Source organism: Acanthisitta chloris, unplaced genomic scaffold (assembly GCF_000695815.1).
Source record: "Acanthisitta chloris isolate BGI_N310 unplaced genomic scaffold, ASM69581v1 scaffold25677, whole genome shotgun sequence".
Taxonomy (NCBI): Eukaryota; Metazoa; Chordata; class Aves; order Passeriformes; family Acanthisittidae; genus Acanthisitta; species Acanthisitta chloris.
Genome location: NW_008681362.1, coordinates 1 through 15,706, shown reverse-complemented (window position 1 = coordinate 15,706; position 15,706 = coordinate 1). Strand labels below are relative to the sequence as shown.

General features: G+C 42.2%; 1 protein-coding gene across 1 annotated transcript; it reads right to left on the bottom strand.

The window, feature by feature from the left end:
- Nucleotides 1–602: 602 nt before the first annotated feature.
- Nucleotides 603–15,477, bottom strand: LOC103805439 (multidrug resistance-associated protein 1-like; the record flags this gene model as incomplete). The annotated part of the gene is made up of 20 exons (XM_009078091.1): nucleotides 603–711; nucleotides 1,258–1,452; nucleotides 1,887–2,053; nucleotides 2,288–2,446; nucleotides 2,998–3,144; nucleotides 3,945–4,046; nucleotides 4,659–4,785; nucleotides 5,430–5,629; nucleotides 6,361–6,671; nucleotides 7,610–7,817; nucleotides 8,955–9,075; nucleotides 9,581–9,638; nucleotides 10,028–10,211; nucleotides 11,225–11,392; nucleotides 11,800–11,976; nucleotides 12,448–12,574; nucleotides 13,197–13,266; nucleotides 13,555–13,654; nucleotides 14,376–14,522; nucleotides 15,274–15,477. Coding segments are annotated over 20 exons (3,081 nt in total), but the record flags the coding sequence as incomplete, so codon positions are not given.
- Between the last annotated feature and the right edge of the window lie 229 nt (nucleotides 15,478–15,706).

Sequence of the window (15,706 nt, the reverse complement as noted above, 5' to 3'; positions counted from 1 at the left end):
GAAGCCACGTGTTCTGGTGCTTATTGGCATCCCTGGTCCTCTTCCCTCCTCCCCAGTGTTTGTACACTGCCTTGGAGTCCTCATCTCTGTAAGAACAACACCCAGGTGAGCAGTTCTTAAAACACAAAAGACAACATTTGTTCTGCCTGGACCTTAGGATAAACTGCAAACAGTGATGTTTGCTTGCTACCAGTTAAAATCTTCCTCACTGTCCATAATCTTCTTGGCTTTTAAAAATAATCTGTGTAATCTTCAATTATGGCAGATATTTGGGTTCCATTTATACTATACATTGGAAACGCTGTGGTCTTTTTCTTTTGGTTTGTTTGCTTTTACACCAGGAAAGCAAAAAGCCATTTAATTCCTGACTGGCTCCTTTTCAACAGACGAGTGAGATTTTGGTGCCTGGAAACATAATGAAAATGGAATGCCTAAGGTTTCTATGGAAATAATGTGCATCCCAAGTCATCCCTTTTCATATGCTCAGTGTGATCATGGCTCAAACAAGCTTTGGTATTTTAGAGAGAAACCAAGATAGCTCAATTAGGAGATGAATTATTCCTGATAGTGGTGGTGTTATGGTATATTCCATGAGTGAGTCATCATGCAAGGCCTGATTCTTCCAGCAGTCTGTAGAACAGTCCCTTCTGAGCTATTAAGTGTTCTGGAGTATCAAATTCCGCTATTCCACCATTTTCCAGGACTAAAATCCTGTGAACATTAAAAGAGAAGTATAAGCTTGGGGATACACCAGCAGCTCTAAGAAACTTAGTTATTTCTACTTAGTTTTAAAATAAATCTCAGTACTCACTGGTTATTCAACCAAGTTTTCCAACAGCTTCTCAGCTGGGAAGCAGTGATAGGACAGAAATAGTTTTCTGATGAGCAACTATTCCAGTGCTGAGTTTGGGAGGAGGATTTTTGGCAATTGACCGGAGTAAGATTTATGAAAGTGTATTTTAGTTTCACAACTCTTAGATGACACAAAGATCTGTAGTCATGGTTTTGCTGTCAGTGGGGGGAAAGAGGGGTATGACACAGCATGAAATACATCAAGTGGGAGTGAATGATCTCTGATTAACCTGTCGGTGCATAGCTGGTTTAAGAGAGGTCCCACAATCTCTAAAGCAAAGCTTTGGGGGTTAAACAAGAAAAGGGCTGTTCACTAACACTGTGTGGTGTGTCTAGTCACACCTGCTTGTGTCTTCCCTCCTCTTAGGAGTGCAGCTGAGCACATTACCTGGCTGAGCACGTTACCTGTCGCAGTCCATGACGGTGTTTATCCGGTGAGCTATCGTTAACACGGTGCTGTCTCTGAACTGAGTCCTCAGCGTGGACTGAATCTGGAGATCAGTTTCTAAATCTACTGCTGCTGTGGCCTCATCTAGGATGAGGATTTTGGCTTTCCTCAGAAGTGCTCTGGCCAGACAAACCAGCTGTCTCTGACCAGTGCTGCAAGTAAGAAGAGGGGATGTAAACTGAGAGCAGTAGTCATTTTTGCCTGGGGTCAGAATACATGATTCATTTGAAATTAGTATTGAAAAGGTGATTGTTTCCTTTCTCTGAAAGGGTGATTGAGGCTGGTGGCACTGCAGGTAGGTAAGAGCATGAAACAACCTAAGGGAAATGAAGGGAGGGTATGACTGTGGCACCCAGGAGATCTGCACTTGGATAGGATTCCAGGGTTTAAGTATTGCACAAATGCAAAGCACCACAATGATTTCCTGCACTAAACAGGACAATAATGCAGCAATTTGCTGCCTGAGCACCATTTTAAAACAGAATTTGTTTATTTTTCAAAATAGCCTTCTTGTCCTACTAGCTCTATGTTCTCCTAGCCCATGGACTGGCACTGCCCTGCCACTGTCTTTCTGCAGATAAGGTACCTTAGGTTTTCCCCTTGTTCAGTGCACTTATATTCCAACTGCTCTGGCAAATCTGCAACAAAGTTCTTGAGCTGAGTCAGTTCCAAAGCTGTCCAGATGTCTGCATCAGTGTATTGGTTTAATGGGTCGAGGTTCATTCTTAGAGAGCCAGAAAACAAAACTGGATCCTGAGCACAGAGACAGTACAAACAACTCCTGAAATGAATTATAAAAACGAGCTCTCCAGTCTTCTCTGCTGGGTGTGAATCTGTGACTAATGTTATATTGAATGGGAGGTGAGCATGGGAGAGAGGTTATATTCTGAGTCTGAATGTTCCTTCTCTCCCAGAATCTTTATAAACCCTTCCTAGGTGTTCAAGACTTAAAACTCTGCTCAAGGATTTTGGAAATGAATTTCATACCTGGGGAATGACAGTTATCTTGGTTCTAAGGTCATGGAGACCTAGCTGAGCAATATCCTGTCCATCAATTAGGATTGCTCCTTCCGCAGCTTCCACTAATCGCAGCAATCCCACAGCAAGAGTAGATTTCCCAGCTCCTGTTCTTCCAGTTATGCCAATCTGTAAAATGCAATGGAAAGCTTTTGGGTCTGATGTTGATTGTTTTCCCACAGTTGGATAAACCTGTCATGTAGTTCCTCTTGGCCTTTTGAAGAGAGATAGCTTTGCATGGACCAAATCTTTAGGGCTGTTCAAGTTTCACACAGTCTAGCAATAAATTATTCAAGGGAATAATTTATAATTTGTAATTGCTTTGTATGAAAAGGGATCCTGAAAGCCTATGATTGAAAGAATAATTACAGGAGTTAGCAGTTCGAAGAGGGCCTTGATGTGGCAGTAGAATTAAAATGTGAAATTCCTTTGCTGTAACTCTGCTAACCTTTTATGAAATGAAATTTCACTCAGAAGAATGTCTGGTGTATGCAGAAAGCCTGGAAACACTACTTTGAACTGGAAGAGCTGGGCAGTGTGAGAGATGGGCTCATGCTCTTGCTGCAGCTTTCACACTTACAAGTTCCTGTAGCTCAGTGTCAGGCAGGGGCTGGATCTGCCTGGATCTGCTCAGTGCCCAGCACTGCTCACACTTGTGAAACCAGTGTGGCTTTGTGTACCTTCTCGTGCCCGTTGATGGTCAGACTGAGATGCTTCAGTGCTAACTCCAGATCTGGCCTGTATCGCAGACTGTAGTTTCTGAATTCAATCATTCCTTCAGTGAGCCAAACTTGACCTTCAGGTTTGTCACTCATAGTCCAGGGTGCCTAAAGAGATGAAAACAAACAGCAATGTATAAAGCTGATTTAAATTACCCACTCAAGTGACCATACTGGAAAGGGAAGCTTATGAATACATCTGTGCCAAATCCACCTAACCTCTTTACTGTTTCCAAAAGAGAAAGAGGCATTTAACTTTCATCCTGCAGCTGCTGACTTTTGACTTTATGCAAAGATGCTGATCAGCTTAACTGAAAATGGGGATGAACTTTTGTTTGCATGTCAGAGATGTGACATTACAAGTGGTTCAATGAAAAAAGATTTATATGCCCCTGTAAACAGGACTGTCAAAATCTCCTCTCTCAGGGCAGCATATGGAGCTATAACCTTAATGATTACAGAACAAAAATTATTGCACTGAAGATTTCTAGCAGCTAAAAGGCTATCTAGCAGCCATCAGTTATCAGAGTGGCATCTGAAGTTGTAAAATAAACACATACTCCAAATATGGACAGAAAATACAGCTCATTCCATGAGTGTTAGCAAGTGAAGCTATTTTAATGTCAATCCAATACTTAACTGTCTTAAATAATGTTGATCAGAGGTTATAAAACAAGTCTAGTCAGTTGAATAAAACCCAAATGCTGCAGTTCTTTAAAGAAAACAGAAGTGGCCTTTTAGAAGGGGAAAACCAGAGGGTTTTTTTCAGGTGGAAGAGAAAAGGTACTGAAGTGGCCTTTTAGAAGGGGAAAACCACAGGGTTTTTTTCAGGTGGAACAGAAAAGGTACGAGTTTACTGTGCAGAGATGTTCAAACTCTGCTAGTAAGGTTAATAGTGGATTAACTACCTCCTTAGGAGTCCTCAAATATTCTCTCACTCTCTCCACAGAAACAATGTTGTTCTCTATTTCTGTCCAGGAACGCACCAGCCAGTTCAGAACACCAGTTATCTAGCAGAACAAAACAGAAGCATTAGGGCAGAATAAAATAAATCTTGACCTATGCTTGTGAGGTACCTGGTACTTTGTCTTTTTGTTTGTTTATCAAGACCTCCTCATCAGCTAATTACTGCAGAAATCATACCTTAAACCACTAAAAAATAACAAGGGGTCCTTGTCAAAGTTGGAAGCTGTGTTAAAGAGCTTTGCCAGCTCCTCCCATAGTCCTCTCAGCAAGTTTATAGAGAATGAAATGTTACTGACATGAGTGCTAAAAAACAATGTAGCTCTTTCTTAGCCTATTGTGTAATTATTCTACAAGCAGGTAAAACAGATGCTAAAGACCTTTCCTTTAGCTGCTCAGAGCATGGCGTGACTTAAGTGAGTTCAGGTGCAGGAGGAAGAAGATGGTTGGTGCATGTATTTATGAGGTTCATCCCCTAACAGCCCAGATGCTCCAGATCCTCTGGGTTTTGGCAATGACAGCAGGATTTGGTAGGAAAAGGCATGTAGAAAGGCACAGAAATAATTCATGATTTCTTGGAAGTTAAAATGGTAGCAGAAATTAAAATGCAGTTGCTTTTGATGAAAGGGAAACATGGTGTTATTTCAACACTGGGTTACCTGGAGAGCATATGAAATGGAGAAGCCAGCAGTTCCTGGACTAAGATGTGCTCTGCCCATTGCTGCAAACAGTGCTGCAAACAACACGATGCCATTGCCTAGAAACTCCAGGTTTGTAGCAAGCCACCTGCAAGAGGAGGAGAGCACAGGGCTGTTGCTGAGTGCCCTCTTCCTTTCTCCTAATGCAATCTGTGATTGCTTTGCAGAACACTTGTGGAATTGCTGGGGGGACAGGACACTCAACAAAGCTGTTGTCACACCCTGGTTGCTCTTATCCAGCCACCTTGAAGCTCATGAATGACTACAGTTTGTCTGAACTGGTTGGCTTATGGTCTTAGTTGGGATTTTCTGCAAGGCCTGTTGGATGACAACGCGGTTTCTTGGATGAGTTTGTCTAACATAACTCACTCCTGTTGGTACTCCTCCCTTGTTTCATGTGTGGTGACTGATGGCTCTATTGTCTGATGTGCTCTGCACTTACCACAGGCCTTGTGCACAGTGTCATGTGATAATGGGCCTCACCAGGCATGTGCTACAGCTTCCTGCATTTTGTTTACCAAGTGATACCTCTAACAGCATTTAGCAGCCTGGCCACACAACAGAGCTGGGAGCATGTTGGCTCTGTGAGGGGCACATTGTCAGGGGTGCAGTGTAAGTGATAATGACAGAGGCTACCCTACCCCCTAAACACTGTGCTTACCTCCAGCCAAGCCCTAAGAGCAGCTCTCTCCACACACCAAGACCAGGAAAGCAAACTCTGTAGATTTGTACCTGTCAGCAACTGCTCCAGGGAAGCATATCCGCAGATTCTCATCCACTAGAAAATTGCTCTTCAAAACAAACCTCTCCTGGTCCTTGTAAGCACGGATCACACTGCTCCCTTGGAAAGTTTCTGAAATGTGGGAGTAGATGGGTGACCTGCTGGCAGCCTCCATGCGTCTCAGCTGGCAGGAGGTGATGACATAGAAGTGCTGGTACAAGGGAAAATAGAAGGGGAAGACATTAGAAGGCTTATGCCTCCATGGAGGTGCTCCACAGAGCATCTGGAAGGTCTCAACAAGTCCAATAGTATGTACTACCCTGGTGTTGTAAAACTTAGTGGCAGGTAGGAGATGCTGTTAAAAGGTGAGGTGAGGGAGTGTTTCTACCTGTGTTAGGTTCTGTCTTCAGTAAGAATAACCTCGTGGTTAGGGCAAAGGAGCCAGAGTGCTCTAAGCTCACAAAACTTCTAAACTCACACTCAGTTTCTCCTGTAGGTGAGCCCTTTGCTTTAGTATATGCACTATTACTTGCCCTTCCCTTATGTTCAGTCATAGCTGGCAAAGCATTTGGGGTTTCAGAGCCCAGTGGCAGAGCTGCATGGCATACATGGGTATATTAAAAAGCAGCATAGGAATTCTGGAGGAAAGGAAAAATGCCTTTGGTCTTAATATGCTTGAATTTCCACTAATGGAGACAAGGAATATAGCTCTAGGAAGGACTTCATTTAGAAATCAGAAAAGCACAAGCCTCTCTGTGAGAGCTCTGGGATGCTTTGGAAGGCTGAGGTGATGTGGGAAGAACCACTGACATTACTCTTGTTCAGATACAATTTGAGATGATCGAACTAGTTTCTGCATGGCTCTGCTCCTAAGAAATGGAAGGAGGCTTTCTGCAGGGACATGGCCATGCTGCTTCAGCCTCTCCTGTCTGTATCTCCTACCTGGAATGCAGCATAAAGAACAGTCAGGGGCACTATGGCCATTGCTGCCCATGGTGTTGCCACTATAATCACAATGTAGATCTCCAGTAAGTTGAACAGAAATCCCAGCAAGGACTTCAGCTTGTCAGGGATGACAGAATCAATAGCATCCATTTCCCTGGAGAAGCGGGTCAGCAAGTTTCCAATGGGTGTTTGCTCAAAGAAGACCATTGGGGATCTAGTGACATTGCTCAGCAACTGCAGGAAGAGCTGGTGTGAGGCCAACACACCACCCAGCAGAACTGCTGTTGTGGAGGCAAACCTGCCAAGGGCTGTAACAGAAAAGAAATTATTATTTCTAGGTCTGAACAAATCCACCTTGGAGTTCCCCTTTGCAAGATCATGATTTCCCTGTAGCACTTTGAATGCTGCACTAGTGAAAGGAGCTGAATTTAATACAAATTTAGCCAAGCCTCAGAGCTGCAGAGTGAGCTGCCCTTTCTGTAGGGTAGTTAAAGAGTGGTGGAAGACCTTCTAAGCCAGCTCGATGGAGGCCATGGATTCAGTAATTTAAACACATAGGACAAATTTATTCCTCACAAAATCAGCTTGATTGGAATTACCTGGAATTGCTCAATGATTTTTTTTTATTTTAAGTAGAGTGACCAAAAGAATTGTGGCCATTTTAAGGAGAAAGAGATAAATTTAGAACTCCACAAGTTCATCTTTTTCTTTGTCTCTTTACATGCAAAAGACCTAAGCCAAGATTTAATTCAACATGAGAAGAGCCACCACTTGCACTTTGATATGCTTAAACTATATTGGATGAATGGAAAGAGATAAGAGGAAGAAAGATATGCAGATGATGTTGGTTGGATACAAGGGGGCAGGATAGGAAAAATAAGGATGCTGTTCAATTCAATTGCTGAATGTTTTTTAGGGGTTCAGATCATTTAGTTCTAGCAGGAATTATAGTGGAAAACACTTCATTATGGTCTGCTGAGAGGCATGGGAGAGCACTTCTAGCATACCATCAAGTGGAATTTCAGACAGTGTCACTGAAAATATTCTTCAGATCCCTTAGAAATCCTCTCTGTGCGTCAGAACCTGTAGTTTTAGGTCCCATGCCAAACCTTTAGGGTTGGTGCCAAAAGCCCAGGAGGCTGAAAGCCCATGGGTATGCCCTTGTTTATATTCTGAGAAAACCTCCTGGGTATGGAGAAGGGAGATGGGAATACAGAGAAGAATTAGGTGAGCAACTTCGACGAACCTTGAACAACTCCTAATGCACCAAACACTCCAACTCTCAGCTCTGTGTGCTGTTGTGTCCCATTGTAAACAGGGTCATCTGTCCACATGCTGAGCCAGTAACCCCGGGAGAACGACACAGCTTGCTGACACGCGAAAGACAGAACGATGTACACACACAGGGGTAAGCCTGTCGCCTTCAGGTAGGCTGCATAAACCCCAGTGTCAACCTAGAGTGAGACAATTGGGGGAAAAACAGGAGGAGAGAATAAACCCCAGTGTCAACCTAGAGTGAGGCAATTGGGGGAAAAACAGAGGGAGAGGTTGGGAGGATCGAGCTTGTGAGCAAGAAAAAGCAGCTGTGATACAAAGAATGATTTATTATGGCATATCTACTTGGTTATGTGTCACAGCCATAGCAACCATGTTAATTCTTTTTTGTTTTCCTCATGGATGAGTAATGCAGCCATACTTAAATCCATGGTGTTAATGAATGATTATCATTAATCATGTTATTTCCATAGGCTCCTTTTACTTCTGGAATGCACATAAGGCTTTCTCTATGTGAGGCAGTGGTTATGTGTTCTTGGTGTGAGTGAGAACTGTCATGTATCACACGGCTCATGTGAGTAACTGCTGATTAGGAGAGGTGAGGAGAGCCCAGTCTGGTTAATGTTGTGCTTCCTTAGAGGAAGAACTGCCTCTTTTGAGGTGTCTGACTTCTTACTCTCATCTCTTCCCAGTACCAGCAGCCTCAGCTATTTGTTTCCTCCCTACAATTTAGTACTGCCTCATCCATGTCTGACTCTTCCTAACTGGAATACTATGTCTGCTTTTTTCCTTTCACAGTACCCTCCTTACCTCAGCCTTTTGAGGTGCTTCTCTTGGAGAAGATGAGAAGAGCAATGTACCTCTTTGTCCCTTCCAACCAGCCTCAAGAGTTTGTGGACAGGCTTAAGATTACAAGTCCTTTGTAATCTATTCCCTTCTGTCCCTGACCACCACCTCACCCTGATTGCCTCAGTGAGCTTTTCCCCTTCAGGTCAACTCTCAAATCAAGATCTCTCTCCTCAAGTGGTCATATAATATTTTCCCCCCTCTCATTTTCATAATGTGCTCTCTGCAATGGATATTCCTATTTTGGAACCTGTACTTAGATTGGGTCATCCAGGGAGATGCAGTTTGCATAGAAGGTGGTAGGTAAAATAATGCTGAAATGCCTTTGCCTCAGTTATAGGGCAAACTCATACAGCTCAGCTGACTTCTCTGGCACTGGTTTAGCTCAGGCAGGGAGCTTACCTGCCTGCCATGAGCATGATAACCCCATGGGATGTGTCCTTGCCTTTATAGGAAGGTGCTGTGCTTACCCTGCCATGCTGAATTTTCTCTCCCTTGGTTAATCTTCCTTTGGTGGCTGCAGCAGTGGTACAGTCTTGACTTGCAGGAATGGTCTCCCTTCCCACAGCAGAGGAGTTGACTGAATTTCCACTTTGTTAAGAAAATAAAAATCCTTTCAATTTTTGGCCCAGGCAATGAGTATTTTAAAGCTGGATCTCCTTACCCGTCCACCCCCACAATCATGCTTATTTTGAGGGCTGCAGTTTTCAGGGTCCTCTGAAGTGACCCCAACCATTGTCCATGTTTCCACAGGGACTGGGTTCTCTCAGGCTATTAACAAGCAGAGGCTTAAAGCAGTCACTTGCTGTGGCTGGTTTGGAATGAGTCAGACCTCACAACTCCATTGAGAAGTGAACAGCAAACAAGTGTATCAACATGCCCTGTATGTGAGCTCTGTTCTGGCTCCTTGTGAAACACAGGTTAGTCAACCTCCACATTCAAGAGGTTTTTAACCTGTTCTTAAGTTTTGCTTGTTTGCTCTTATAAATTTACAGATCAATCCCAAACCTGTATCATACTCAGTAAGAGCCTCCACGTAGGCTTGTATAGGCTTTCGAAGTAAGTTCTTCAGTGTCTGAGACCACTTTCAGCTTACCTAAAGAGTTTCTTCTGAGATGGACCATTTGTAGAGGTGATGGTGCCTTTGGTGTCTCCTATAGCAGTGAAATAAATGCATTTTTTTATCTAAATGCTTTAGAAACCACCTTTTGTCCTGTAATCTTTGAAAGATTGGTAATATGGAGGAAAGATTGATTACAAAGAATTGTTTCTGAAGGTAGAAATATGAAGGTGAGGCTTGAAGAATAGCACATACAGTGGGTAATTCTGTTTACTGCAGTTTTGTTGTCTACTAAGGTAGATTCAAGAACCAGTTTTGAGGTGATGAGTCAACTAATTTGGCAGGTATATTTTTCCACACATAAAGCAACAACTTACCGTGATTGGATCTTGGCTTTAAAAGTCCATAATAAAACAAATGTGATACTAAGGAAACAATTGACTGATAGACCTAGGAAGAGTGATTCCAGCTCTTTTGGGTTACCTGGAAAACCAGCACATGCCTTCTCTTCCACAGTCATGTGTGAATGAAGAAATTCTGTGAATGCCCCATTTCTTTGTAGAAGTTCTTGATAAGAACCAGTTTCTGAGATCATTCCATCCACCAGAAAAACAATTTTGTCCACTTGAGGCAAAATGTTGACTGTGTGAGTCACCAGCACACGAGTCTGCTTGAATAAAGAGGGAACAGTTACAATTGTTCGGGTGTTCCCCTGCTAACTTGAACTGTTGCACTCAGCTGGTTTCTGAAGACAGACATGGACTCAGTGCAAACTATGATATAATTATATGTAGGAAAGGACATAAGAACCCTAGATAAATTGGCATTTTCTATATTTCTAATACACAGTCAAGCCCTTTGAGTACTCATTTAGTCTGATACATTGCTCTTAGCCAGTCACTCTGTTTCAATACAGTAACTACGCTTTGATACTTGTAATCAAGCCTCATGGAGAGAAAGGTGTTTATACTCAGACATGTCTGTTTTAATTGCACTTTCTACTGCAAGAAATTACCTGTTTTCCATCTATAATATGAAACTGAATCAAGTATTTTTAGGCAATTTATACTGTGAATCAAATAGAGCTTCCCTAACATCCATTCTTATGTACCACATTTATTATCCAGATTGCTTGACAGCAGAGAGATACCAAGTGATAGCAGAACACAGCCAAGGCAAAAAAAAAAGTGTTTAAGATGGATTTTAAGACTGAAGTTTAAGTGATGAACATTTGGGTGATGAGAACTGTAAAGGTGCCACTGAAATACTCAAAAGTGGTGGGATTAGACATGATGATACAATTTGCTGGGAGAGATCAGGCAGCTCTTCCTGACTACACTAGAAGTAAATCTCAATAAGAGAGAAGCATAATGTTGACAGAAGACCAAAGAATTGTAAACTTGCTGTAGAAGTAAGGCTGGAATAAGGCATGTGGTTTGCATGAGGATAAAGAGAGTCTTCCTCCTCCTAGGTGAGATTCACTGCAGGACCTGCAGGTACTGTGTGGCCTGCAGAGTTTACCCATTCCACTGCTGCCAACAGTAGTTCCTGCTGCCACTAGCAAAAGAGAATTTGTGAGCCTTTGATAAAGTGAGGAACCAAGCTTACTGGAAACATTTCAGGGGCTATGCTGATTAGATACATTGTGCAATTGTTTACAGTTCAGGATTGCTAACACACCTTGTCCTTCAGTAAGCCATTGGGTCCAAGAACGTGTTCAAAAATGTGCTGTCCAACATGGGCATCAACAGCTGAGAGAGGATCGTCGAGTAAGTAAATTGAAGCTTTCTGGTACACAGCACGAGCAAGGTTCACTCTTTGCTTCTGCCCTCCAGATAGATTTATTCCCTGTAAAAATGTATTGACTCTGTTTACCCTAAAGCTACAGCATATTTGCCAACTGTTGACTACATTTTACACTGAGGTTTTATGACTTCCGTGTTTTTAAATCAGTGCCTCTCCCTCCCTCCATATAAGACTCTTGCAGAGGCAGAGTCTCTTGAGGGTGTTCTCTCTCCTGCAAAAGAGCACCCAAGAATGACTTGGAGTTGTTGATTTTTCTGTTTTAAGCATCTCATATGTCTCTGGTTAGGTTAACTGTCAGGAGGTGAGCTTCAGATTAAATCTTAAATATTTCCAGAAATTGCTGAGCACCTGCCTCCTGAAAGTTTAGTTCCTTTGTAGGTGTTTTAAGGACTCCCAAACTTGCAGCCACTCAAGGACAAGTTGGCCAAAATATAAACTTAAGCCAGTACCTTCTCTCCTATTTCACTCTTCTGCCCTGCAGGGAAGCTCTCCAAATCAGGGTGCAGTGCACAAGCATCTATCACTCTATTGAACCATGTTTCATCCATCTCTTTCCCAAAGAGGATATTATCTTCCACAGAAGCATTTTGTACCCAAGCTTGCTGGGGGACATAAGCTGCAGTGTCCTATAAAAGTGGAAGAATGTTAGCATTCATTTTCATAAGCTCAGCTTGACACTGTGGGAATCCATCTTTGAAGCAAAACGCTCTCAGTTACAAAAATCTGGAATGATCAACACCATTGATATGTCTCAGAGGGCTTTGAAAGATACAAGTCTGTCTTCTTATTGTCTTCCAGTGGAGGAAACAGAGGTGAAAGTACATGATGCAATTTACCAGGATGACACTTCAGCTCAGTGTCAAGAGTGGGAAATGGAACTGGATCTTGAAATTCCTGTTCTAGCTCCTAGTCCCAAAGTCCAGGCTCATATGAGTGGTCTCCAGCACCTTCAGATAATTAAATGTGGACTGATGTGTACAGCCTGTGTTAAAATTCAGCAGTAAATGGGTTTTCATCAAGTACCTGAGGCCTTGGTTAATACCTTACTGTTCCTGAAAACAGCCTAATTTAAAGCAAATGCTCAAGGGGGAATGTACCTTCATGGTTACACAGCCATCCATCTTCTCCAGCTCACCAAGTAGTGCTGACAGTAAGGAGGACTTTCCAGCACCCACCTGGCCAACTACAGCAAGCAAGTAGCCCTGGGGCACAGTAAGATCTATCCTATGGAGAAAAGATCAGTTTCTTGTCACATTTTAGATACACTTTCTGAAAAGAAAATTATCAAAATTCTTGCTATTGTCTTGTAGCAATAAAAATGTACCAGCTGATCTCCCTAATCTCATCCTTTCAAAGACACCTGCAACCAGAAAGTCTTCATCCACATCCCCATCTAAGTTTCAAACCCAGATCCCCACTCTGAAGACAGGCTAGCCCAAAGCATTGGATATGAAATATTCCTGAACATTACAACTTTTCAACACTGTTTCTTCTAAAACATCAATGCCTTTTGAAAAAACCATGTAGCGATGTCTTATATAATGTCTGCATACCTTCCATTTGTACTCTTTTGACTTAATTTCATATTTGGACAAGAAAAATGTGTAAAGAAAACAGCCTTAATATATGAAGGCAACATCTAGATACAGGTACCTTCCCATTTATGTGCTCCGAAATATAAAAGCAAGATTATAAGATTATAATTTTCAGAATTCAATGTTAAATATGAAGCAAACTCAGAAGTCTCTGGATATTCCATACTGGTTTCACTTTGACCCTGATGAATTAGTTCATTTAGCACCCTCCCTGACCTACAGAACTGAGATGACTAAGGGTAAGTCTATACCTTCTAAGACAGGGAGAAGTTTCTTTGCTCCAGCAAAAAGTCCCATTTTTTACGGTGATACTTGCCTGGACTAAAATATGAAGAGAAAAAGAACACTTGTAAATGCAAAGGTAGCTACAGAAATGCCCTTTTTTAATGTGATTTTATGTTTCAGTGTGTATTTATAGTGCATAAAATGATCCTTAGGTATGAAAAGAAGGGGTAAATTACCAGATTAGATTTCACTATTAGACATAAACAGGCCTGAGAGATAAAGTGACAGTAAGGGGCAAATATTTTTCTCTGTGCTATGGTAGGCACCCCCGGAGTGGAAGCTGAACAATGGAAGTTACTCCTCTCACAAGACAACAGTGCTAACAGAAAATCTCACCACAGTCAGAAGTGCTTCTGCTTGAGCTCTCAGGAGTCAGTTCTTCCAGGCTCAGAAAAGCTGCTAAGCGGTTTAAAGAAACTTTGGCCTGAAATGAAGCAGCACACAAACAAAAATAACATTAAGAACAGAAAGTGAGCAAAAACACAAAGTGAAGATTCAACTTGAAGACCCACTTAGAATATTGACTAGGTGCTATACTGCAGGTGCTGCAGGGTTAGATGGTTAAATGCAGCTCTTCCTTATCTTAACTGCCTTTATTTCTACTTAGCAAAAAATCCATATCCTTCTCTGTGTTTCTGTTCAGTGAAACTGATGCATTTTTTTCTCCAATTCATCCTGCAATCTTTACAGTGATTGCTTCTGTACATGAAAAGCTGTGACAGTCTTCTTGGAGTGTAAGAGGGAAATGAATTTCCTGATTTCTTACTGGACAACAAATTGCTTTTCTTTCTGGCCCAGCTAGCAGAGTTTCCATTGATCCCCTACAGAGATTTTGCTCCATCTGTTCTGCTTTCTGTGATTAAAAACAGAACAGGAAGCATCTCTGAGATCTAATGGGACTTGTGATGACTTCCAAAAGACTTCTGAGTAATTCTTGTTGACTTTTTTGTCAATATAAGGAGTCTTTCTGAAAAACAGTACTACAAAGCACCTTTAGCTGCAAGTCTTGACACTTCACTGTTTAACAACAACAATTAAATAACTGACATGCAAAGCCCTGAGAAATCTCCACCTTTACCTGTTAATGGTGATATGTAAAAAAAACACTTGTGGCCAAAGGAAAAGGAACACAGCCTGCAATTCACCTGGACAACAGCATTGATGGAGAATGGCAGGAAGGAGTGCGCAGTGTTGAGAATGTTGATCAGTGTTAAAGACACAAAGGCCTTCTGAGCATCCAGGATGTGTGTGTTATCCACCAGAGTGTACACAGCAAACATGACAAATGCAACCTGAAAGGAAGCAAAGAAAAAGCGAATGGCAGGAAGGAGTGCGCAGTGTTGAGAATGTTGATCAGTGTTAAAGACACAAAGGCCTTCTGAGCATCCAGGATGTGTGTGTTATCCACCAGAGTGTACACAGCAAACATGACAAATGCAACCTGAAAGGAAGCAAAGGAAAAGCAAAGCATTTGGTTCACACAGTGAAGAGAATGGTTCAAAGGTGACAAGCCCCTTCTTAAAGACTGGAACCCATTTAGTTAAATCCAGGCTATCACCTATATGCATGGTACCCATCCTGCAGGTATCACAGCAAAAGTCTTGCATTTTGGTGACAGAGTAATCATTTGACTTTTGTTCTGTCTTAAGGAGGGTTGGTGCTGCAACCTCAGCAAGGGGAGAGTGCAGCAGTTTCCCACTGAAAACACACATGACTGAGCTGCAACAGCAAATGCAAATGTGGCTTATGTAGCTACTGACTGTGCCATCAACTGTCTAGCTTGGAGTTTTCCCACTGGATCTTGCAAAGCAGGCTCAGGCTGCCTGGAGCACAGTGCCAGACCAGACAACTTGTCCATGGAACTGCAATGTAAATATCTGTGTGCCTGATTCCACTGGGGCACAGAAACTCCTCTGAGACCACCAATTCCTCCAGGCAGAACTAATCTTTAGCTGTCCCACAGAAAAAAATCTGTCCAGGCAGGAGCACAAAGAGAAATGGAAGTAATAGCACGTGTTTTATGTAGAAAGGTGAGCCACTCACCAGGAAAGTTGATGAATGGAAAGAAACTAGGGATGCTGAGAAGAGAATCTGAGATCTTTTCAGGGCCTGAAGTTCTTGCTTCCGAATACCAAGCACTTTCTCCATGAAGGTTTTCTCCCAGCCATACAGTTTGATTACTTTAATGTCACTGAGAATGGCATTGGTGAGTTTGGCTCTCTCATCTTTATGTTTCATCTGGGTCTCCTGTAATAAATGTTTGAGTTGTATCATTTGATAGACTGATAGTTTGATGGTGCAATTATTCTGAAAAGATACCTTATTCCTGCATCTAAGTCCTCTATGAATTTCCCTGTAGTTGAGCTGTGTAGACTGTTTTGCTTATGAATCTTCCAGAGTGAGAAATATTTTGCTTTTCATCTTCAGAGCTTTATTTTTACTGGCAGTACATAAAAACCAGAAATGGTGGGCAAAC